General features: G+C 43.6%; 2 protein-coding genes across 22 annotated transcripts in view; one reads left to right on the forward strand and one right to left on the reverse strand.

The window, feature by feature from the left end:
- LOC102733508 (zinc finger C2HC domain-containing protein 1B) overlaps positions 1-10,022 on the forward strand; it is a 48,129-nt gene extending 38,107 nt beyond the window's left edge. The window contains exons 1-5 of one of the 2 annotated variants that reach the window (XR_004079159.2): positions 2,106-3,636; positions 3,717-3,801; positions 4,257-5,479; positions 7,840-7,953; positions 8,933-10,022. Coding sequence is in view for 1 of the 2 variants with exons in the window: in XM_081827463.1 (XP_081683589.1) it covers positions 3,717-3,787 (71 nt within the window). In the remaining variant the exon portion in view is untranslated. Of the gene's footprint in view, positions 1-2,105; positions 3,637-3,716; positions 3,802-4,256; positions 5,480-7,839; positions 7,954-8,932 lie in introns of those variants that run through there. The other variant, XM_081827463.1, reaches the window with a different exon arrangement.
- PLAGL1 (PLAG1 like zinc finger 1) overlaps positions 6,268-25,406 on the reverse strand; it is a 110,219-nt gene continuing 91,080 nt past the window's right edge. For 16 of the 20 annotated variants that reach the window (XM_081827446.1, XM_081827441.1, XM_081827442.1 and 13 more), the window contains 2 exons: positions 13,030-13,512; positions 6,268-8,426 (listed from right to left, as the gene is read on the reverse strand). In XM_081827446.1, the coding sequence (XP_081683572.1) occupies positions 7,187-8,426; positions 13,030-13,181 (1,392 nt within the window). In that variant the 5' untranslated portion in view covers positions 13,182-13,512 and the 3' untranslated portion in view covers positions 6,268-7,186. Of the gene's footprint in view, positions 8,427-9,514; positions 9,644-13,029; positions 13,513-24,375; positions 25,285-25,406 lie in introns of those variants that run through there. The other 4 variants (XM_081827447.1, XM_006744481.3, XM_081827449.1 and 1 more) reach the window with 4 other exon arrangements.

Raw genomic sequence — 25,406 nt, forward strand, 5'->3', positions numbered from 1 at the left:
TTGTTGATGGCACATGTGAGGTGTTCAATAAATACTTGAAATATATGAGAGAAAGTAGGTATCTTGATTCTATAATTTCCCACTTAAATTATTGGCATGTGAATTAGAATTGTCATGTTAATTAGCTTTAAGAGATAATTCTTATTTTATTTCAGGTTTAAGATGCTTTTAAAATTTAATTTCTTGTCTTTTCCTGTAGCCTCACTTGCTTACATTTATTTTTTCCAAAAGATTTATTTATTTTAGAGTATGTATGCGAGCAGGGGCGGGGAGGGGCAGAAGGAGAGGGAGAGAGAGAGAATCTTAAACAGGCTCCACACTCAGTGTGGAGCCCAACGTGGGGCTTAATCTCACGACCCTGAGATCATGACTTGAGCCGAAGTCAAGAGTTGGACGCCTGACTGAGCCACCCAGGTGACCCTCACTTTCTTACATTTAAATAGAAAGTCTCCAGTGTTGGTGTGCCTTTAAATTAGTCATATTTCATTTGGAGTCATTCTGGGGAGAAAGCATATTGAACATACAAGAAGTATGTTGAGGGGAGGTGAATTCTCAAAAATATTTAAGGGTTGGAAAAAAGCACTGCCTTTCACTAATATGAACAGGCTCATGTGTGAACCAGATTTGCATCTTACTGTCCATTGGTTCTGTTCTGCTCAGTCTTACTCTGTTTGTAATATGAGAGTCTTTTAAAAATTGTAGTTGCTGGGCTTTGCTATTTCTGGATTGATAATCAGTAGTTTAGACCACTTGGTGTCACTCGCCTTCCACATAAATCCTCTTACCATCTTTCATCTAACTGGTAGTTAACTCCCTAAAACTCTGGCTTTCATTCTTAAACTCTCTTGAGTAAAAGAAACATGTAGTACCTTCCATGTACAGCCTTTTGTTCCAAATTCACAGTCAGGGGAGATACATGTGTGTAAGTCACAATCCTTATCCATTCTAGAGTCTTATGAGAAGATAAGCATGTGCAGGAAGATCTCTGATGCAAGAAAGCATGTAATATTGTATGAAGGTGATTCACAGCTGCCGTGGATGTTCAGAGGATTCATTCGTTCATCACATAATTATTATGCATGGTTATTTCTTATGCTCATAGATTCTTAAAAGTCTAGGGGGAGAGACAGTCAATTATATTGAATATTTAACAGTCAGAAATAAAAGTTCTAAGGGGATACAAGAAAGAGATCAACTTTGCCCAGGAGGCTTTATGGAGGAGGTATCAGTCTGAGAGAGAGGGGCGTGGTGGAGGTTGAGACATTTGGGGTGAGCTTTCAGGATGAGGTAGATTTTGACCAGTGGAGAAAAGTTGAAGATGGAATGAATAAAGCTATGAAAATGAAAATGCAGAGGACATACTTTGGAAACAAATGGCCTATTTGGCCAAAGCATAGGAAAGAGTTGGGGTGTGAACAGAAATTATAGAATGGAAGGCTGGCCCTGGAGCCATAAGGCTCAGTGAGGCGCCCAGACTATCTGTGATAAAAACAGACGCTGGTGATGCATTCTCCGGCATGCGCGGCTCTGTGAGTTAGGCAATCGTGGGGGCCTGGGAACTTCTTGTTTCTAGCTCTGTTGTTTGTCTGCAAAAAATGCTTTTGAGAAAGAGCATGTCTAGAAAGTATCATGTAAGAAATGAATGCTTAGTGTAGAAAATACTGGAAAATGGGGGAAAGGTGTGAAGAAAATAAAAAGTCACTTAGAATTCCACATCCTGACATGATCACTGTTAACACCAATATCGTCTTCCATTTTTTTCTATTTATACTCTTTCTTTTTTTCCCCTCTCATCAAAGTTTAGGATTATAGGCCCTATACACATCCTGATTTTTTTCACTAACACGTTCTGAAGATTTCCCTATGGCAAAAGAGGTGTTGTTGTTTTTGTTGTTAAAACATAGTATCACAAGGGCGCCTGGGTGGCTCAGTTGGTTAAGTGACTGCCTTCGGCTCAGGTCATGATCCTGGAGTCTCAGGATCGAGTCCCGCATCGGGCTCCCTGCGAGTCTGCTTCTCCCTCTGTCCCTCCCCCATCTCATGCTCTCTCTATCTCATTCTCTCTCAAATGAATAAATAAAATCTTTAAAAAAAAAAAAAAAAACATAGTATCACAAGATGACTTATTTAGCTCTTTTCCTGGTGTTGAGCACATCGATTGCTTCTACTTTTTTGCTGTGCTAAATAACTCACATGGATAGTAGCCCAAATTTACATCGGACACTCTTCTAAGCACTACATATATTAACTCATTTAATCCTCACAATAGCACAGGGGTAAACGTGCTGTTCGGATTCCTGGTTTACAGGCAAGGGAAGAACAGAGAGGCTAAGCAACTTGCTCAAGTAATTCCATGGAAAGGGGTAGGCCTGACCAGATCCTCGTCTGCTTTGGAAAAACTGGGTCCAAAATGGAAACATTAAGGAGATATGCATTTATAAGATAATAATTGCCTATAATATTTACAACCTATAAATATATTTAATGTGTAATATGTAATTTATATATATATTTATGTATGGAAGTTGTTTTGGAGTAAGGTGTAGATCTTCCTTCATTCTCACAAAGATTCTAATGTTCAGTTGGAAAGTGAGTTTATAACCTAGTCAGTGGATCTCTAACTAGTGACTATTTTCCCGAGGGTTTGGATATCCAGGGGACTGATCTCCTGAGAATGTCCTGCCGAGCAACAGCCCCTCCAGTACTTAGACACAGACACTACGATCCCTACGAAAATACAGTTCTGGGTTCTAGAGCTATGTTGCATCATGTATTTAGTGAATTGCATTGTACATACTTTGTTGGGGTGGGCTCTGCTTTTATTTCTGGAGCCGGTGGATTTGATGAAGCTAAGCATCTTACCTGTACTAGCATCCCTTCCTTAGCTAGTTTAATTATGGTCAATATAACGAGTATCAGAGGGTCAGTTGCTGATTCTTGGGAAGATCTAAAACTTGTAGATCTTTTGGTAAAATGAACACTGAAAACTTTCTGTTCCTGTGTCTTTTGATAGTTTGATTCACAATTTCCTTGGGTTGTTTGCTGACTTCCCCTTCATAAAACACTATGAGTAGAATGGAGGGCTCTAGGACAGAGGGGAATTGTTCCATTTACAAAAAAATGATATCTCTGAGACTCCTGTCCCATACCATGCGGTACAAAATAGACCGTGGTATGACATGCTTATATCTATCAACTCCTTCATCCTCATACTTAATGGTGCTGCTGGGCACAAAGGAAAAGAATCCTGTTAGTGGAATGAGTCCATCGCTATGTAAATAACCCCTGGGAGGAAAGGCATCTCATGCTTCCATAAGGCTTATCAAACCCTTTCTGGAATGAGAGCAGGCAAAGAACTGTGAAGACATGATATACTCAGGGAACATTTCGAAAGCCAGGACAGCAGTGGGGAGAGGTGGGGAGTGTCAGATTGTTTAAATGGCGGGCCACCTGAGGTGGTGGTCCAAAGGGCCTATCCGTGAGTAAGTGAAGGGCTAGGGACAGAGGAGAGAAGGTGCCTGAGAGTGTCCCTATTTTCTTATTATTTGGCCCAGGATAGAGACTGAGTACTTGTCTATAGCTACAAAACAAAACAGAACAAAACAAAAAGGAAGAAGAGAAACTTTTGAATCCAATGTGAGGATTTCATAATCATTCCTTTTTTTCTTGCTAATGTTTGCTTTTACATAATAACAAATCTGTTTATGTCTGCAAAGGATTAGCTGTGGACCCTACTTCTGGAGCAAAACTCAGACAAGGATTTGCTAAATCTTCTAAAAAAGATTAACTTCTAGAGGCCAGGTAAGAAAAAAAAAAAATTAACCTCTAATCCAGGTGTTCCTGATCATCGGATGTGCAAGATACAGTTAGTAAGCCTTTAAGAGAATGAATCCATAGCAAGCAAACCAAAGAGAAATTTGGGTAAGTCTTCAGTTGGGTTAACAAAATGTGTGCTCTTGAAACCTACTCTTTTGTTAAACGTATAGTTTGAAAATGATACTCAGCTTTTGACTGGACTTGAAAGGGGAATGCGTCCTCATTTTGCCCAGGAATCTACCACCATGTCCCTTTTTCCAAACACATTTCCCCCAAAAGGGACAGTTCCCTGAGATAGATACTGAATATCAGGGCTGCTGTGGAGACTTTTTTCTTGATACTGTGAATAGTTTGTTAAAATGTAAAGATGCCTACATTATTTAACTTTCTCACTGTGGAAACAATTAAGTTCTAAAGTAAATGCCTTTTGTTGTTTTCAGACCGTCTCCCTTTAACTCATCAGCGTGGATGGCTGTGTACCCAGGAATGCCACCTAAGGGGGAAGGAAAGGCGGACGGCTGTTTATAAGCCCAGGATTCTTCTTGAGACATAATGGAGAACAAGTAAAAACCACATTCACCTTTTCTTCTTCATTACTCTCTTTAAAATTTTCAAAACAATATTAAACAACACATCAACCTGTATGTCAGTGGTTGACTTTTTGTTTTAATTACAGTTAATAGGTTTTTAAAGAAATGTTGCTTTGATGTTAGAACCTTTTAGGAAAACAGTCTTTGGAGTTTTACTTACTAGCATTATTTACTTAACTAGGAAAATAGTGTTTTACCTAGCTTAACCTACACAATGTGAAATCCCGTTTTTGATATTTGCTTCTAATGAACTTTAATCAGTAAGTGTTCCTATTTTAAGTGTCCATCTGTATACCATGAGGAATTGTCTCAGACCAGTGCACACAGCTTTTGGGGAAACACTGCCATGGAGGAACAGTTACAGTAACTCTCCCCTCCTGTGGGAAGGGTGCTCTTAAGTGGACTCAGGTTATTTATTTATCATGGCTGAATCAGAAGCCAGCTGGTTAGTCCACCACTGGTTTATATGGCTCTGTTCCTTTTCTTTGCCGTCCTCAGGGTGAATAAACTCTCTTTGTAGAGTCCTTTATACTTATGCTTTTTTCATTTAAGAACTTTTTTTTTTCCTTGACCTCAAGGAATTTCAATTAGGAATTAAGCCATTTCTCCTGTCTAAATTTAAGTAGGAGAATTCCAACCTACTCCACTTGTAATGCCCCGAACACAACACCTGAAACTTTTAGGATCTGTATTTTGGGGAGCTAATGCTGTTTTATGCTCAGGGAAATCAGGTATGTGTCCTGGAATGGACTGAAGACTACTAAGCCACATAAAAGTATTTGTGGAAGCTTCTGTGAATGGATCTTGGGAGATTTCACTAAGGTGAGCCAGTACTCTCCTTCTCCTCATGCTCTGGCAGATCGCCTTCTCTCGGAGAGGTAAGAGCAGATATAGGAATGGAGGCAGGCATCCCAATGGATTCCTACTTCATGAAGAGGTAACCTTTATCCCTTTGTCTCATTTCCTACCCCCAGGTTAAACTGTACATTAAGGCTCTACCATGTCAGTTCCACATACTACAGCCAAGCCCCGGGCCACTTGTCTGCTGCCCATCACGGTCCTCGGCATCACTGGTAAGAGCTGTGGGCCACGGTTTCTCACATTTGCCAATAGGCTTCTTTGATGGGTAGAGGTACTCAAGGCTTCCTTTTCTCCACCCACCCCCACCCTCATTAGAGGTGAAACAAAAACAGGCTTGTCAGATTCAAGGGGTCATAATACTTTCTGAAGAAATCCCAATAAGGAATAGGCAAATTTCTAATTTGTATAAAAAATTAATGGTCAGGACCATTATAAAACTGGAACATAGTAGCCCAGGGTAGACTAAACTCCAGTGGCCAGTACTCTGACATACACATCAGAAATAAATTACATAATATTATGGAAAGATCCAAATGTTCTATCAGTTTTTAGAAATAAATTAATAGCGCTAGGAACTTAAGCATATGAGCTTCCACCTGAAATCCTAATTTACTCAAAAAAAAAAAAAAAAAAAGGTAGTACCTAATAGATGCTGAATAGAAGTCAGAATAGTAGTTTCTGTGGGGGAAGTAATGACCAGGAGGGGGCATGAGGGAGCTGGGTAGGGAGCTGGAAATGTTTTCTTGAAACTCCCATCTACATGGTTACCTGGGTGTAGTTGTATATAAAAATCAGTCAAGTATGCAGGATTTGTAGAGTTTATTATATGTAAGATATATCTTCATATAGAAAGCCTCTAAACACAAAAGAAGGACAAAGGAGCTTTAAAAAAAGGTTAGGTTTTATATTTTTAAAACTCATTAGATACCAAATTCAAGACATAGATTATAGTTACATTGTAAATGTTAACCTTTTTGAATAAAACTAATATTGACTTAAATGATGAATTTAAAATGCATTTATTGGTGATTAAAAATAATAAAGCAGAGTAGTATCTTAAGCCAGACAGAGCAAAGAAAATTCTTGTTTAATATATATATATATATTTTTAAATTCCAGTAATATTTTCTTAAATTCCTGTTAAAAAATATAATCAATATTAAAGTCAGCAAAATGCTTTTTTTGACTGACGCCTGGATTATTTTACCACTTAACCTGGTTACACAGTGATTTTTTTTTTTTTCTGTCAGATGTAACTGACAACCAGTTTAGTCTTTAAGATAAATGAAGTGATAACTCACATTGTAGCATCTTGTGGAAAATATTCAAACTACATTTAAAATGCTTTATTAAAATGGAGACGTCTATTATTCCACAAGAAATTGTTTCTGTAAAACTACAGGTTGGCTATGGCAATAGTAACTAAACTACATCCAACCCTGAAGGTAGAAAAATCCCTGAAAAGAAATACACAGCCTAGTTATAATATGCAATATAAAGGTTATTTTCTTATTGTAAAAATTCTCCCATTTTGGAGAAATCCAAACCTTTCCATAGTTCCCTTACTAGGCAGTGCCACATAAAATTAGTTAACATTATTATGATCATGGCTTACGATTAAATTCAATTTGACAAACACGTATATATAGCAGCCCTCGTTTGGATGTCGGTTATGACAATATTTGCAGTTCCATTTAAAGAATACTTGCTTATTAAATTTGGTACAAAGCATGAACACCCAGGACAGATTGGCACAATACATGCAGTTCGAGAACTCTTCGCATCTCAAGCCAGTCATCACCGAATAAGCCATATTCCCAGTCCTGCTTTCCAAATCTTTCCTTGTATTATTATAACTGATATTTAAAATGCTTCTTAAAACACCTTTCAGAGTAAGAAAAGTACGCTTGAAAAACCAGTCATCTGAATGCATGATGGAAATGAGGCAGGATGGCAGAGCCAGTGCCGGCTGGGAAAACATGGGGGATGGGAGGAAGGGGGAGCTGGCCCAGGCTCATGGTGCTCATGGCTAGTGAGGGATCTTGTTGCTGCTGCCCCAGACAGCCTAACCTGTGGGGCAGAGACTCCCCAGGCCCCAGGGTGAGAGGGCTAGTCCCAAAGGCATTTTGGGTAGCAGGCGGGGGCAGCTGCCAGAAGCCCAACAGGGGGGAAATGTCCAAAGAGGCAGGTATTGTGAGGTTCACAGCATCCGCAGGTAGCTCCTTGGGCAGGTTCACTTTACCAGCACTTCCCTTAGCCAGGTCAAAACCTGGGGTGAGCTTGTGAGGTGACTGAGGCTCTTGCAGAGGCAAGTCCTCAAGCAAATTGATATTGCAAAATCCTTTCGTATCTGTTTTGAGGGGCAGGCTTGCAAGTGGGGAGTATGAGGTAGAACTGGTGTTGTACTTGTGATTCTGGAGGGGTGGGGGAGGAGAGCTAGGAGCGGTTACGGGGTGGAGGGGGGCCAGGGGCTCTGGCAGCGGTTGTACAGGCTGGGAGGTCTGATCCGAGGGGTTGTGGGGGTGGCTGTGTACCTCAGCTGGCAAGCTACTTGCAAGCCCGTTCTGTGCAGGAACTCCTAGAGGGAAAGGAGACAGCGGGGCAGCCTTCAACTGAAACTGCGGAGAGATGGAGTGGAAGGTGCTCAGAAGGTCTCCGGCCTGCAGACTCTCTTTCATCAGCTCCTGTGAGTGTGTCTTCTTGGTGTGTCGAGTGAGGTGGTCTTTGCGCCCAAATCTCTGGGCACAAAACTGGCACAGGAAGTCCTTGCAGCCTGTGTGGACCACCAGGTGGCGCCGCACGTCCTTCCGGGTGTAGAAGCATCTCTCGCAGTGGTCGCACTGGTGCTTCTTCTCCTTGGTTCCGCCGGGGGGCTTTTCCTCAGCATGGGCTTTGAGGTGGTCCAGCAGCACTTCTGTGCTCCCTAGCTCCAGGGCACAGACCCCGCAGGTGAGGTCGCCGCTGCTGGCCGCATGGAGGGCCAGGTGCCTCTTGTAGCCCAGCATGGTGTTGTACTTCTTCCCACACTCCTCACACCCGAAGGCCATCTTGTTGGGGTCATGAGTCTGGAGGTGGTTCTTTAGGTGGTCTTTCCGGTTGAACGTCTTCTCACAGTGGGCGCACTGGTGAGATTTCTGGGGGGAATGGGTAGCCATGTGCCTAGGAGCAAAAGGAAAAATTTTGTAATAGACTCCGTTTTGTCTTAATAGTCAAATGTGTGGGGATGATAGGAAAATATTAATAGCTTTCCCTAGGTGCTGGCATAAGAGATTTTCATTTAAAAAATAGCTTTTCTGTGTTTTCCAGATTCTACAGATACAGATTATAACTAAAAAAAAAAAAAACCAGGCACTACACTAAAGGTCTAATACAATTTTCGTACCTGTAAAAAAATATTCTTTGAGAACATAGTTTCCTCATCTATACAAAAATTTCTAAACAAACACATATTTTTAAATGTGATTTTCAAGAAGGCTCTTTGGAAGTTACTGAATTTTCAATAGTGACCCAATTTACCTTCTACACAGAACCCCATGCTCCCCTCACACCCCCTTCCCAGATTTTAGGTTATTGTTCCTAAGTATAATTCCTGCTTGATCTTTACTGATTGAGGCAAAAAGTTCAGGCCACGGAAATAACACTGAAAAATTTATCCTTACTTTCAGAGAGTGTTCACTTAGACCCAGAACGCCACCCACCACCTGGGCGCTGAGCCTGAGCTGCGTGCTTATGAGATCCTGACACTTCAGGCTTGGTTCCTCTAGTTAGTATTCTTCTATCAGCTCTCATGTCAGAGGGGTGCAGCCCCTGGCTCCAGAGGCCTTAAAGACAGAATACCTAAAAGAGTTAACTGTCGAAGTGGATGTGAAGCAACCCGTGTTGTACCTGCAAGCCACACGTTGTAATTACGGATGCTGTTTTGGAAGGAAAACTAACATACAGGACTTGGCATTTTATGATACACTTTATTAAAATAGACCTTTTTAAAGTTTTAAGGATGACTAAAGTTTTCACTGAACTTGGGATTTAAAACCAACAGAGTTTTAGATTTTAGGAAATCTGTGGAACTACAACAGAATTGGAACTGTGATGGTTTTCCAGAACTGATCTGTGCTTTACAAATATAAAACGGGTATTCTGAAATTTCAGATCAACTAGGATGATTATGGCTTGTCCCGGAAGCTCAAAGAAAAACTTTCAACTGTTGTAGCAGCTTAGCCCTTCTAGAAAAAGTCCTTTTGAATTACCAGTGAAATTACCAGTGACCTTCAGGAAGTAGGCTGGATCTTGAAGAACTGGAGATGGGGCTGCACGCCTCTGAGATGCAACTGAACTTGTGGCTTTGGATACAAAAGAATTTCTAACAACTCATTTCTGTAAGAAAAGGATTTAAGTCAAAAGTGTACTAATCATACCTTTCACCCAGTCTTCTGCCCTAGATTCCTTTTTTTTTTTTCTGAAGACTTTATTTGACAGACAGAGACACAGCGAGAGAGGAAACACAAGCAGGGGAGTGGGGGAGGGAGAAGCAGGCTTCCCACCGAGCAGGGAGCCCGATGCGGGGCTCAATCCCAGGACCCCAGGACCATGACCTGAGCCCAAGGTAGACGCTTAACGACTGAGCCACCCAGGCGCCCCTTCTGCCCTAGATTCCTGATCCTTTTCTAGAGGTAAATTGGTAAGGGGTCTACAGTAGCCAGTTCAAAAATATAAAGATGAGTTGTCATTTTCTTAAAAATAAAGCAAAACCTTCTATCTCTGCCTCTCTCCCTTTAAAAAAACAAAACAAAACATGAGCTGACTCTGTGCATGGGACAGGAAGAAAAGGCAGTTGCACCCCCTCGCTCCACGCCAGAGCTCAGCATACACACGGGTGTGTACTGTGGTACAAACAATGTGGAGGGATGGGAGCCAGGGCACGAGACATCTGAGAGATGGGAACAGATGCTGGGGCCCTGAGTTCCACATGTACTGAAATACACTGCAGATAGGGTTTTCCAAGCCTAGTTAGAGGGGCAAACAACCCCGTTCTTATACAAGCTATCCATAGATCCACCATCAGGAATAGAGGTGAGGGGGGAATGGTTTATAAACTTGGCATTTAAACAATTTTCGATTTGGTCCAGTACTAGTGAATAGGGACCCCAGAGCTTTGCCCTGGCTCTTCTATTCCCGCCTCTCTCCCTTGTTTTCTTTGTGGAGGACTGTGATCTGATTCGATTCCATTTATCACCCGTGGATAGATAGATTAATGCCAAGTTAACAACTCTGGACTGTCCTACTCATGACTACCTTAACTCTGCTTGAGTAATAATAGCACTTTCCACATTGTACCAGCTGCCATTCCTCTGAATTTTTGACTCTCTCCTTTGCCTGGCATCCAAATCTTCCCCCTTTCAATTGATCCCTGACTCCTGCAACAGCCCCAATCTAGAACATGATCAGCTTAGAGCTGAAATTACTTCCACCACTGGTTTCCTTCCCTCAACTTCTCTTCTTGCCTCACAACCGCGAAACCACCGGTCTCAGTTTGTGCGTCCACCAGCACCAAGTGCGGCACCTGGGCCGTGCCAGTGATCTTAGAGTTGCTCAGGGCTGCCTGCTGACATGAAGACTTCCAACCGGCCTTGCTAAATCAGCTTTCCTTCTTGCCTCGGGCTGTTTCCACCTGCTTTCCCCGCTCGCTGTGCTGGGACCCGCGTTCTCTTCTCTAGTGAAGCAAGTTATTTTCTCCAACCTCTGCTTATAAAACGGAGCTTATGGTGCAACTGAGGGAAATGGGAGGGAATGCTGCCCGTTGTAAAGTCTAAACACCAAAAGCCGAGAGCATCCCCACCACCGCGCCCCGCGTCCACCCCATCTCAGACCCGCCGCTTCAGGCCCAGAGGCAACGCCAGGCTGGTGGCCGCTGGGGGGCAGGTGCTTCTTGGCAGAAAGCGCACTGCTGCCCGCCCGTTTCAGCCTCACTTCACACCGTTCCCTGGGCAAATTGTCTCCCTTACTCGGAGCCACCACCTACCGGACAGATTGCCCAAGACCTCTTCAGTGCGCTCTACCCCAGTAATCCCGCCTAATTCCTGCCACTCCAGTCATTTGTTCGCTCCACTGTCTTCTGCACATACTTCTCTCCTATCCGCGTCTCGGCCCTCATTCACGCCCTCGTTCATTCCCTCATTCACCGCCCGCACGGCCTCACCGCAGGCTGACTGCAGCAAGCTCCGCGTTCGCGTTCGGCGCTCGGGCCAGAATTACCGAGGCCGCAGAAGCAGCTGGTTGCAAAACAGGAAGGCTTTGCAACAAATTCGGTGCACACAGTAGGCACTCAGTACTTACATATTTATGGCAACTAAATGTTGGCCTATGTACAGAACCCATCTGAATTTTAAATACCTATGCGTTTATAGGCTTATTTTAAAAACTAGATCATATTGCAATCATCTATGACTGTGGTATTCTAAAGGGCCAGGAGCATAATCTAGATCTTTTTAAAAACTTTCAGGTGCCTTCCTCCAAGGGCACTCCAAGATTTAATAATAATGTGGGTCCATGTTAATAATACCACTCAGAGGGAAATCCTCTCCAGCCGAATTTTTACTCTCACCTGTGGTAGTCTGAAAGTTGCAGCTCTGAAGTTCATATCATGAAGATGAAAGGCAAATGACAGATTTCCCTTAACCAGGCATCCAAAGCAGCACACAGTAGTGGGGATTCTGCGTGTGGACCGCATACACAGCACACAACATTCATGCTCAACTACCCTTCTCAAGACTAGTGCGCAACTGAGGGATGTTATGTAGGTTTTGTCATTTTTCTAAGATATAAAAACCTTTGGAGGCAGAAGCTACAGCTCATATATTCATTTCCCTTATGGAAGTGAGCATCTAATAGTCATTCAAGAAATAATTCAGACTAAATGTACGATTTTTTTTTTTTAAAGGACTGGTCTGCCAAAACAGTACTTTTTACTCTTCTGCGTATCATGGATGCCTTTGAAAATCCAATTAAATGCATATCCTCAACACCTGTATACCCAACAGAATTCCACTTGTTAGGCTGGACAGACTGCTCCTAAGGCGAGAAAAGGCTCCACAAGCTGTCACTTGGGAGATGTTCCTTCCTCTCCATCCTCACTGTCAGGACCTGGACTGTCAACTCCTACTTCACATCCATCTACTTGCCTCCTCTCTCTTCTCCAAATTACTATGAACCATCTCTCTAACATCCCAATCAAAATCCTGTTTTTCACTACTTAGACTCAGTAGGATAAATAAACCCTTCAGGACAGCAGAGAAGGCCTGTTAGGAGCGGCTTCCTTTTTTGCCTCCAGTCTGAGCTTCCCCAGAAGCTCCTCTGTATCCACCTTCTGGTCATTCTTTACGTCACAGCCTGAGACTACCTGTCTGAGAAGCCCTGACAGCGCTCCTCAAGTCACGGACGACAGCCCCCTCCAGCTGCGTAGCTCTGTCAAAGAACTTCCGTTGCATTTTAATTGTGTTTGCATGACTCTCTCTCCAGCCATGGGTCTTTCGTCTTGTCTGTTTTTATGCCTGGCATATCGCAGGACCCCAGGAAATACTTGCTGAAAGAATGAACTGACGCTACGTGCAAAACTGGCACAGAAAACCACAGTAAACAGTGGCGTGTAAGGGCTAACGTGCATCCGCATCCTGCATCCCTTTTCCCTTGCGGTGTCTGGCCAGAGGACTAGCTGAGCCATTTAAAGGTATGTGTAAAAGTGCATACCTTTTCTAGAGCCTCTCACCTCATTAATTTATATCTGGAAATGAAGGCTTTGCCACAGTCTGGCTGCAAGCACTTGTAAGGTCGCTCCCTGGAGTGGGAATAATTGTGGATAGTGAACTTCTCCAGGGTGAGGAACGTCTTGCCACATAATTGGCAGGGATAGGTGGCCATGGGCTTTACTTCTCACACCTTCCTTTTCAGATGCGCTGACCAAATGCTGTGCCATTTAGGCACAAATGGAGGGACGGTGCTGAGCACATGAGCGGAGCCACGGTGGCCTGAGCTCCAGAGCAGGGGAGAGGCCGCGCCGTGGGCCTGGCCTGGATCTACCCAGATATGGGCCTCTCAGTTACCATGAGCCTTGCTTCCTGCTTTCCCACATCCCAATTTATATATGCAGACTCGGGCTGGGAGGACAATGCCGGAGGCACAGGTGCGGCTCCAGGGGCAGAAAGATGATCCGCATCACTAGCGCGGCGCGTGTTCTGGATCACGAGACCGTCTGCGGAGAGAAGAGGAACAGAGGAACAGTTTTCTGGTATTAGCCGTTTGAAAACAGTGCTCTTCCTCCCCTCGCAGCTCAGCACCAACCACCCAGAACCAGCACGCTTCTTTAAATGGGTCCAGTGCAGCACCCACGTCCCCCTCCTCCCCGTGCGCTCCCACAGGTCTCTCTGCACTCAAGTCCTCAGGGGTGAGGAGGCCAGCACAGTGTTTGGACGGGGCACGAAGCACACTTTCCCTTCCCCAGAGACCGCTAGTTCCATAGACACGGGATTAGCTACTTCAGATCATGACTTCAGGTCAGCGGGAGACTCAGTCGGCCAAGTCAAAGAAAAAAAAAAAAAACTCCCCTGTGCATTCGAATGTTTTACTGCTATGGAAACAAAAATCATCTCTGCTTATTCAAACCGTGGGCTATTCGTCTTCGCTCGTTGTTAGCACAACATACACTGTTTATCACACCTGTTTAAACTTCCACGGGATGAGATGAAATAATTTGTGTACATCCAAGTTAATTTGTTTGCAAGGTTACCAGGCTGAAGGTCTCAACTCTAGGATGCCAACAAAATGTGAATAAAGCTAGTTTAGCTCGCTGATGCGGGGCCTGCGGAGGGGAAACAAAATATTCCCACGGAAACAACAGTGGCCCAGGCTGCGGTCAAAGGCGTAGGTAGCATCCTCTAGTGAACTGTTTTCCTAATCTCTTCCCCTCTGCTTTATGGGCACATTTCCTCATTCCTGAGCCCCACCCTGGAGGGCCAACTACTTGTTCGCAGGCCACTTCCAGGAGGTGGGCCTGCTGCCTTCTCAATCTCAACCTGTCTCAAACCAAAACTGTCACCACCCTTCCAACCCGGGCCAGTCCCCCAAAGCCAGGCCCTTCTGCTTCTACCGGCGGACCATCACGCGAGGAGGCGGACGTCGCAGGCGGTCCTGAACGACGCAGTAAAACCCTGACTACCTAGAATCCTGTGCTTTTCTAGAGAGAGTAATTCTCAGGCAAGTGGATACTAACCTTTCAAGTGCCAATACTTAAAAAAAATTAGAGTACTATATGTTTACATTAAAAACACCCTGGGGTAGCTTTTGTTTGCAGACCAGCCTTTTCTGAGCTTTGCCAAGGAAGCCGAGCGCTGGGCGGGAAAGGGACCAATCACAGCAGGTCTTCAAGTGCCTGTTTCGTGCAGGCATTCATTGACCGCCCAGTCTTTAGAGTTGCTCTTTATTGTTAAAAGTTAATTTTTACTTACCTTTTCACAGTTACTTTCAGATCGGAAAGCTGGAGCCTAGCTAGGTGAAATTTTATTGTAATAACAGTGGAAGCCTCTTTAAACATAAGAGCACATGTACACAGAGAAACTGACCTTCCTTTTCTAATGGGCCAAAACTTCAGCAAACTTCTTGTGTTCCGCATCAGCTAGCTCAGATGCTTTCAGTGTCTGGTCAGAGCTCACAAGGAGCCAGCACCAGGCAGATACCCCTCACCGAGGTGCCCCACCTGCCTGGAACCCTCAGAGCTGACGTGTGTACTTTGACCTGAAGCTTCAGCACTGATCCAAAGCTGGGACGTGGCCGTTCTCAGCCAGCATCTTGGCACCAAACCTTCCTTCTGAGGGCAGCACGCACATACCTTGTTCCTCTGTCACCAAGTGTGACTTGAACTGAGCCCCTCTCCCCTAACTCCTTGTGCCCTCACAGTATCGCTGTTCATGCCCGAGGCCCTCCTCTGGGCATCTCCAACAACTGTGGCCACAGACAGAAGGACTCCTTCCAGGAATGCTATCCCGTGTGGCCGAGTTTTTGCTGCCAGGTCTCATGATGTGTCCTACTTCTCATCCAGCCCAAGTCTGGCCGTAATACTGGCCCAGCTATAAAAGCCATAGAATTTATCATCATCATTAAATATACGCATTCACTCGAAATTGCTGTGTTCTTTCCAGGTCTATCACAAAAGATTAAAATGTGCACACAGTATAAAGTTTGAAGTTCATCTTTTCCTTGTTCTCATTACAGCGGAACTCAAAATAGCACCAGTCCCTCAGGAGAAGAGCTGGCTTGGTGGGGGGGGATTTTCTCTCCCTTCCACCAATCCTCTGCAGAGACGCTTCTTTCAGCTTTGCTCACTAAATTCATTCTCCCCGCTCTTGCTTTATGAGAGATGACCAGTATGTCCCAGAGAACTTTGTGATGACGGAAATGCCACATACATGAGGGCTACTAAACACTCAAAATGTGACACCGAGAAATTGAAATCTTGTTAAAATAGCCCCATGTGGCTGGTGGTTGCTGTACTAGGTAGCACAGCTCCATTTCACGCTCAAGGTTCTGCTTCCCTTTCCTTCAGGCCCAACTGTGCTGCTGATTCACCCTCAGGTGTTTCCCTGAAGCGTGGGAGGGTGTATGTAGAACGAGTCTCTTGTTCTGTGAATACCCTGGAAAGACTCCCCAGTTCAGATTCTAGCCTGCCCATTTGTTCACTACATCTTGAGTGTGTTTCCTCATTTGTGACACCACCTGATGCATATAATGGGCTGTTGGGGACAACCAACGGGAACAACAGGGATCTGAAATACGCGGGAATCTAAAAACACACCACACAAATATAGGTTGTTTATGAAACACTGGGATTAAAAGTAGAAGCCATCAGCTGCACAAGTGGCCCAGGGTTCAAGCGGCTCCGCTATGGATACGAGAGAAAAACACACGTTCCCTCCCTCTGCATAACCCACCATCCGTTACTCACAGTGGGAGGCACACACATGCTCACACATGCAAAAAAGACCTATGACATTGCAGGTAAAAATTCGTACTCTGTTTCTCAACAGGTACCAACTTTGGCTGACAGCTTACCAACACACCAAGAATACAAAGGAAAAGTAAGATCTATTCAATTTAGACTTTAAAAAAAAGTACCTGCCCTTCAGCACTAAATAAAATTTTCCCAGATCCACTTTCCAGCCACTTCCCTAGATTCCAAAGTCCGACAGTCATGGACATCATTACCTACATTTTCCTTGGCTTGGCCCTTCAAAGATGGTGGTTATATAATCAGGGATTTTTAGACATGGCACATTTTATTAAACGTGACACACATATCCTACCTGTGTTCCCCCGTGGAACTTTCAAAGAACAAATGTCACTTAAACATTTTTATACATACTTATTTCATGAATGTCTTTTCCCAAGACTGTGTGTGTTTTAGGTCTGTGTGTTAAATACACCTAGGCCAGTACTAAGTGCAAAGTTGATCCTTAAATGTTGAACTGAATTAATTGTGTGATAATGAACACTCTTTAATTTCTTCAGGAAGCCTTTTTTAATGATGAATTCAAATTCACAAATGGTTTTAATGTTTCATTCACCATAACTGTGTATTTCATTAATGTGGACCTTCAAATATAAATATTTACACTGTTTTCATGATATTATCACAAACTCCTATAAAAATAGTCTTTCTCAACAGACTATAAATTCATTGTGGCTGAGGATCAAAGCTCAGCTATTTTTAAAAAAATAAACCGTGTGGATAATACAACGTCCCCCATCACCACGTACATGACCAGTACTGGCTGGCTGGCTGCCGCTGATTCCAATCTTTGGTTGAAACCTGATGCGCTTTCTGGCCACATCCTTAAAACAGACTTGTGATTAACTTTCTATTATCTGGCAAACCACCAACAATCCTAACAGACAACTGACAAAGGGATGGTCCTGATGATAGTCAGTCTATTCTGTGACTTGACATACAGATTGCATTTGAGTCTTAAATATGGTAATTTTTCAACACCTGTCACCCTGGAGAGATAGTAAGTCTTCCCCCAAAACATCTCAGGACATAATTTTCAATCCTCTTGATTCTAAAAATACTGAGTGAGTGATACAGATCTGCCAGTATGCCAAAGAAGGCTTGTGCCATCTGCTTCATTCTGTTCATGCTGATTATTTTGGGGATGAGTGAGGATCAGATTGGAATAAGAACATATATATATGGCAACAGCTAGGAAAGACTGTGTTCCCTGAGAGCGGGTGGTATACGATGGTAGAGGTCAGAGCACAAGTGTAGTTCTAGGATGTCCCCAGTGCTGCGTAACACAATCAGCTAATGGGGGACGACAAATGTTCTACAACATTCTCAAAATAAACTATGACTTCTGGCTTCTATTTCCATTGTGCCGAGTGACACAATGCAAGGCCCATTTCTGAGAGGAAACTGAATTTCCATTTTTAATCCTCTAACATGGGTACTCTAAGCTCTTTTTTTGACTCCATTCATCACCATTCTTTGTGGATAAGAAGGTTCTGCTCCAAACATTTTCCTGTGTCTCAGACTCCCATAACTTGGGATTGTCTTTATATAAATGTGTTAAAAAATTTATATAAATTTTATATAAATGTTTTTATAGAAATGTGTTAAAAACCAGTTTAACCAGTTTCTGTTTCCTTCTTATACTCACAAAATATGAAACAGCCAATCATGGAGCAGGGTAGGTGGAAGTTCATGGCTTATTTGGCTCTAGGAGCCCTCTAGAGAGGGTGCTTCTCTTAGTATCAGTTCTTTGAAGGACTTTGGTAGCAAGTTTCTAATATCAACAGAAAAACTATCCAGAAACATCAGCAAGATAAAATGATTCTCAGAACCCCTAGATAGTTACTTCTTACCACACACAAGCACCATAAAATCTGGTAGGTATTGTATCTGAGCGAGTATGGCAGACAAGTTGGGGCTCAGTGTATGTCTAATCAGCAAAACAGGTGCTCACGGGGCAGGACTAACTTGGTTGAGGATAACAGATGTGAGGCCTTGATAAGTACCTTACCAGATGGCCGTGGCTAGGTTTTCACTCTTAACTTAGAGCAGGGGTTTGTAAGTGGCTGTGAATTCTCTGAAATTCTGTGCAAGATCAGGAGGCATGTATATTGGAGTTCTTATGAGGAGAGGGACCAAAGCTTTCTTCAGGTTTGCTAAGGATTCCAAGATTCAAACAGGTTAAAGGCCACTGACTTAGATGAAAACAGAAAAAAACAAACAAACAAACCCTCTAGGTGCTCTTAACTCAGTGTGTTCACCAAGTCATTGAGATTTCCTAATCCACGGGCCATATATTTTGTGTCTTAATCACTGCATTTTATCAGGTTAAAGAAAAACCAAAAAAGATTCTATAATTATGTCCTTCTGAAATTCAAGCAGTAAACAACTTGTACAAATTTCATTTCAAATATGACTGTGGGGGAGGCACCTGGCCAGCTCATGTCAGTATAGCATGCGACTGTTGATCTCAGGGTCTTGAGTATGAGCCCCGTGGTGGGCACAGAGATCACATAAAAAATTTAAAACTTTAAAAAATAGATTAAAAATTATGACTACAGATGATAACTATCATGTAAGACAGGCCTGCCTTCTGCCTAAAGGGCAGACTACCCTCAAAATCATAGGGGCTCATTTGTCAGCACCTTGGAAAATCTTTTATATGAAAAATGTCTGCATGTATTTATCCTCAATACAGTACTAAGATGTCGTCACTGAAATCCACTAACACATGAGCTGACAGCACCTGGGATGAACTCAAGCTGGATCCACAAGGCGTGACGCCCTGCCGTGTCTGCACACCTCTTTCCTACAAAGGCTCAAAGGCAGCCAAGATGCAGGTCAACCCACTTGCTCTTTCCTTACTGTGCCACGTTCTGTCACGCCTCTGTGTTTTCCACACGATGCCCCTTCCTAGAATGTCCTGCCACTCCTGCCCACCTGGCCAACTCTTCCTTCTCGCCATCACTCCCAGGCAGAGGAATGAGCTCTTTGTCTGCTTGGGGAGATGGTGAACCTGGGAGGAAGCAATTAGAAAGTGTAGCTGAAACCCGGGGGGGCTTGGGCTAAGGAGGTTGTGGTGGAGATAGAAGTAGCTCACTGAAAACCATTGCTAAATTAGAAAGAGCAAAACTGGTTTGGTGAAAATCTACCTCCACAAAAAGTTCTGTGTTCCCTCCAGAACTACTTATTCAACAGCCTATTAGACATCTCCACCTTAAGGCATCTGAGACCATGTGTTCTCTGTGGCGGGAAGCACCGACTGCCCCTGTGTTTTGCCCTGGGGGGTCGCCACCCGCCACCTGGAGCAGTCGCCCCACCACCTGCTGAACAATCAGGTTTGCTGCCTGCTGACTTTTAAACCGTTACCTTGAGAGACTTAACTTTGTTAACTCAGTGACTAAGCTTATTTTCTTGGAAACAAGGCCTAAAATAAACAAGAAAGCCAAAGTGACTTATGTATCTAATATTCAGAGAGCAAAGTAATGAGAAAGCTCTCTGGTTGATTACACCACAGTTTTAGAACATCAAATCTATGCACTAGACAGAAAATGTCAGTAAGGACAGGGTGCGAACTTTCTATTTGCAGATAGTTGAGTAAGATCTAGTTAAAGATGGCAAATTGAATTAAGTGTGTGGCTCCAGTCTCTCCTGAACTCTACTAAAGCACTATTAATGAGATTTTTCAAAAACACTGCCAAAGATAACAGAAGAGGAGAAAACTGCAACAAAATGCTGGGAGCTGGAAAGCAGGGAAACAAGCAATAACTGGCTTTGCTCTCCTCAGAAAGCTCAAACCTAAGCCAGTAATGAAAAGCTATGGGGCAACCTGATTTACCCTGCGGAACCCATCAAGAGACTCAGAAATGTGGGCACTAGGTAACTCTGGAGAGGAGGTGAGAGTGGGTATAAGAACAGAAAGAGTGGGAATGTCTGCTGGTGAAGCATGCAGCCCTCTGACCCCCTCCTGGTAGAGGGTCTGAGGGTGGTGCACTCTGCTGAAACAAGGGACTTCAGTGGAAGTCTGCACACTTGCCCTGTCTGGCTATCGGAACACTGGCGATCAGGCCCATCCCCTCCAGGAGACTGAAGGAGTCTTCTCTGGGAAAGCTGAGCAGCCCAAGAGAAAACTGATTACAAAGACAAATGGCAGTCCCCAGGTTTACCTGCATTAACCCACAACAAGCCCTATTTAAGTATACAAAGCTTCCATCAGCCTTTTAATGGCTCCACTCATAAATCAGCAGACAGCTGAGGATCACCAGAAATCAGAAGAAAGCATCTAATAAGAAAAACTGACACACAATAAATAGAAAAAAGCAGTTAGGATAAAGATGATGACGACTCTATGGGGAAAAGAAAACTCCTATAAATAAACAACTATAAATACGAAAGAGAGAGATCCCTAAAAGAACTATAAAACACATACATACACACACAGAGATATTTTCAAGAAAACAACAGAAAAGGCAGTAGCAAGGGCAAGACCCAGGGGCAGGGATTTGAGTCACACTTGCTGGGGGAGCATCTGAGAATCTACGGAAACTCATCTGATGATTCTTAGGCAACTTTATGTTTGCCAATGTGGCTTCTTTTGAGGGCACCTGCTAATTTTATGTGTTTGCTCCTCCTGATGTTCACTAGTGATTAACACCATGAAGCAACCCTTTATAAACCAGCTAATATAACCCAGAGACTAATAATAAAATCATTCAAAGCTTAAATGGTCAAAAAATGCAGTTAGACAAAAAACAGAAAAGATGAGATTATTTTTAAGGTAATGAAACAGCTGACTATCTTCATCATATGATAAAGGTACCTATTAAATACTGCACCTTGTTAAACATTTGTACTAGAATGGACCTACAGTAAAGCTATAAAGAGATGAAAGATATAAAATTGGAAAGGAATAGATCTTTATTTATAGATGACTGTCTACACAGAACTCCAAAGAATCCGCACACAGAATAATAGAAAGTTCGGCAAGATACTTAGTTATAAAAATCAAAATACAAAATCAACTGTATTTCTAAATGCCAGCAAACAGAAATTATAAATATATATATTTAAAAATATATATATATATATTATTTATATACTAATTCAGTGAAGTGCTAGCAAAAATTCAACAGGTTCTTCATTAGAACCCTGATCATTCTAAATTTTTTATGGAAAAGGAAAAGTCCAAGAAGAGCCAAGAACTTCCTAGCCTACTGGATCATACTCATCATCATACAAACAGACCATGGTATCTCCCAAAGAAAAAGGTAAGAGATAATGGATAAGGTTTTTGTTTTTAAAGCTACCATAATTAATGCAGTATGACATACTAAGGCACAGGATTAGACAAGTGGACCAATCGAGTAGAATGAATAGCCAAGAAACAAACCCACCCTTGTATGGAAACAATATATGACAGGGTTTGGACAGCAATCACTGGGGAGAGAATAGACTACTTAATAATTGCTTATCCATGTGGAAAATAAGGAAATTGGATTCCCATCATGCACCATATTAAAAATTCTAGACAGATTACAGGCTTAATGTTTAAAACCAAACTTTAAAACTTCAGGCAAGAATAAAAAATAAAAAAACATTTCACAGAAGGGGGAGCTCAGATAACTAATATACAAATGAAAATATGCACAATTTTATCCAGGTGAGATTTCTTGGTCCATCATTAAAACAATTTCCTTATACTCTTCTACTCCATGGGACTGCCTTTTTTTTTTTTTTTCCTTTTGTCACATACTTACCACATCTGACATTTTCTGTTTTATTTTTTAACAGCCATCCACCCACCCACAAAAACACACTGGAATGAAATTCAATTTTTAAACCAACCACATCGGCAAAATATTAGAAAGGCAAAACCAAATAATGCCTTGTGAGAGTGAGAGAGACAATATACAAGACTGGAGTCATGGACAGACATTCAAAGATGTTCTTCCTTAGGGATTAACACTCTACAAAGATTTATGCCTGATAAAAAGTGAAAATAATTATCAGAATTCAAGGTGAATAAAGAACACAGCTGTCTAAGTCATGATCATCTCTTGACTGAAAGATCAAGAGAGGTTTCATGGGGAAACCAAAGTTAAAGCTGAGCCTGAAAGTTTACCAAGTGCTTAAGTGGGGAGGTGGTCTATTTCAGGCCAAGGGAATGAATCAGCCTAGGACACTTGAAAATAAGTAGTTCAGTATGACTGGAATCTGATGCAAATATGGGAGCACTGTGGACAAACAGGCCATAAAGGGAGGCAAAGGCCAAATCATGAAGGTTCAGGGATATACTGCTTCATTCCACTAGGGTAAGGTGGGTTTTGTTCTAATACTTAAGTAGATTGACCAATCTATTTAGTCAAGGCTAGCACTAACTCTGAGTTTACGTGTTAGTGTGGAGTGAAGGAGGTGGAAAGAGAAGAGGTAGAAGGAAGGAGAGAATGCCAACAAAACACTGTCTCCACAAGAATGGGAAGAAACACTGGGAAGGACATAAGCATAGGAATCTATCAAGAAAATGGAGAAGAGCCAAACCACAAGAAGCAAGGAAAACCCAGGACTGATACCAAGGCACTGGGCAACAGGAACTCATTATTAATAAGCACCAGACTTGTCATCAGATCATACTTTGTGACAATAATTACGGCAGAGATGTGGAAGATATACCAGACAGTGGTGAGACCAGAGGTAGCAAGACCATCCTGGCTTCCGCCACATCCCCAAAGAGGTAACAGTGACCTGGAAGGAAGAGAGGGCAGGCTGAAAGGACACTTGGTAAACAGACTAGTTAGATTAGGATTTAGGTTAGGTCACAGGGAAGAGGTGTCTGTGGTGGTGGTGAAGGAAAGGAAGGAGGAGTCCCAGAAGAAAAGTCCAGCCAAACATGTGCATGGGGAGCTTCGTTTTTGACCTCTTATCCTCGCGCAGGGGCCCCGCTAATGCTCTCTGCATCGCTCTGGTGTGGTCTATGCGCCCTGCCTAGGCGGGCACTAGTTTCAGACCTCTTCAATCTAATGGTGCCTAATGGGCACGGAGGCCAGCGAGGAGACCGACGGCATGAAGGAGGAGCTGAGGCTCTTTTCTAGACCAAACACAGCGAATGAGACCCTTTGGCTACAGGGAAGTGGACACCATTCTGAATCTGGCTTCTGTAAGTGACTCTGTATGTTACTCGGAGCTCTACATGGGTGGCCTCAGATCCTGTCATTAAGCCCACATGCTCAACTTTGATCACCAATGTTTGTCCTTCCCAGCATCATTTGGTAAAGTGGGTTGTCCTGGGGGTGAGGAGGAATTTGTTTTCTTTATGGCAGGCTGTAGCTAAATCGATTTTCCCTTAGGATATCTATTCTGCCTTGCGGAACAGGGCGGAAGCAGGCTTGTGGGGACAGGTAATTCTTAGAGGTTCCAAGAGCAGAAGAAGCTTTCTGCTGCTAAATTCCCCTACTTCTCTTGGGTACGAGACTGTAGTGACAAGTCTGTGGCGATAAAAATAAGCAGAATGAGAATCTGCATTTAAAAAATGGGATGTTTCAAAATAATTTCTAGATGGTTACAGTATAAAACAGGACCCCAGCAGCTCAAAACCCCTATTTGGTTGCCCCGTCTAGTAGGAGAAAGTAGGCTTTTTTACAGGTGGGAACCTTTCTTTGTCACAATGTGTTTAGCGGACTGAAGATCTATGTGACTGATTTAATAGTCAAGGCAAACCACGGAGTCTATATGGACTGGGGTGAGGAAGGTGGGAGGAGAAGAGGTAGAAGTAAGGAGAGGGCGCCTCTAGGCCTCTGTGTCCACTGAAACCAGAGGAAGCCCCAAGAAGCAACAGAAAAGGCAGAAACCCAGGAACACGAGCCTCAAAGGACCACAGAAGACCAAGAGAAGCCACACTACCCAGGGGAAAGGACTGCTGCCCAGGGAGCCAGGCTCCATCATGCAGAGGCTACTCCCTGAAGCAGGTCTGTAAGCACCCCCCCACACCCCGGACAGAGTGGAAGCAGAGGGGCTCGCCCAGCTGGGGCCTCCCCAGCCAGGGAGTCCCTGTTTGCATACCTGCTCGGCGACAGGAAACACCAGCTTCCAGTCAATCTACTTAAGTATTACAACAAAACCCACCTTACCCTAGTGGAATGAAGCAGTATATCCCTGAACCTTCATGATTTGGCCTTTGCCCCAGAACGAGTCCCCCCGCACGATGCTGAGAGCTTCCATTCCCTCTCCCCACCATGTACGTGATATTTTTAAGTACATTTAGGAAGGAATATCAAATGTCCACAAACAAGCAAAGCAGGCATGTGCATCCAGAGAGGGAAGTGTGAAGTCCAGGGCTGGTTCTCAAGTGGAGACGGAACAGACCTGGTCTCCCGGGGACCATTCCTGGCCCCCAGGTAGCACGGGGGGCGTGAGGGGCAGACAGCCATCCCGAAACCCACATGAGAGCCTCTGGTATAAGGAGATCTTCTAGTCATGAAGTCAGTGATGGGACTATCCTTCTGTGACGGCTGAAACGAGATCCCCCTCCTCCCTCCCAACAAACCCTGTGCCACTGGCCTTTAGGCCCTTTCAGGCTATGCTTCTCTCGCTGACAGCCAGTGATCTCTGTTCCCGGGGCCCTAAGAGTAGGGCGCCAGCGACCAAAACTTACCTAATTAGCGGCAGGGCCTATTGTCCTAATACGGTTACCATTCTAGGGAAAAGAAAAGCCTGGTCCCTTCCCAGGAAGTGTGTGAGGGTAAAGGCTCATACTGAGAAAAAAAAAAAAAAAAAGAAAAGCATACTAGTCACCCTGATGACAGGAAGCCAGGTCATGAGTTAAAAATCTCTTGAGGGAAACATAAAAGCTACAGGAGGTCTGGAAAAGATGCTCAAGACTTCGATGGACTGTTTGATTCTGAAACAACAGTATCTCTAAATAAATCAAGGCCTGCAAACAGAGAACACTAGGTCAGCAAAGTATCTCTGGGTGGCAGAATGGAGAGGACTTCTGTTCTTCCTGTCTGAAAATCTGACACTGGCCACTGAGGTGAGGCTGGGTGTGCAGCAGGTGGGTGAGGGGGCCTGTGGGCGGGGGGGGGGGGGGGGGG

This window comes from Leptonychotes weddellii, chromosome 8, assembly GCF_054177405.1.
Source record: "Leptonychotes weddellii isolate Sample4059 chromosome 8, ASM5417740v2, whole genome shotgun sequence".
NCBI classification, from domain to species: Eukaryota; Metazoa; Chordata; class Mammalia; order Carnivora; family Phocidae; genus Leptonychotes; species Leptonychotes weddellii.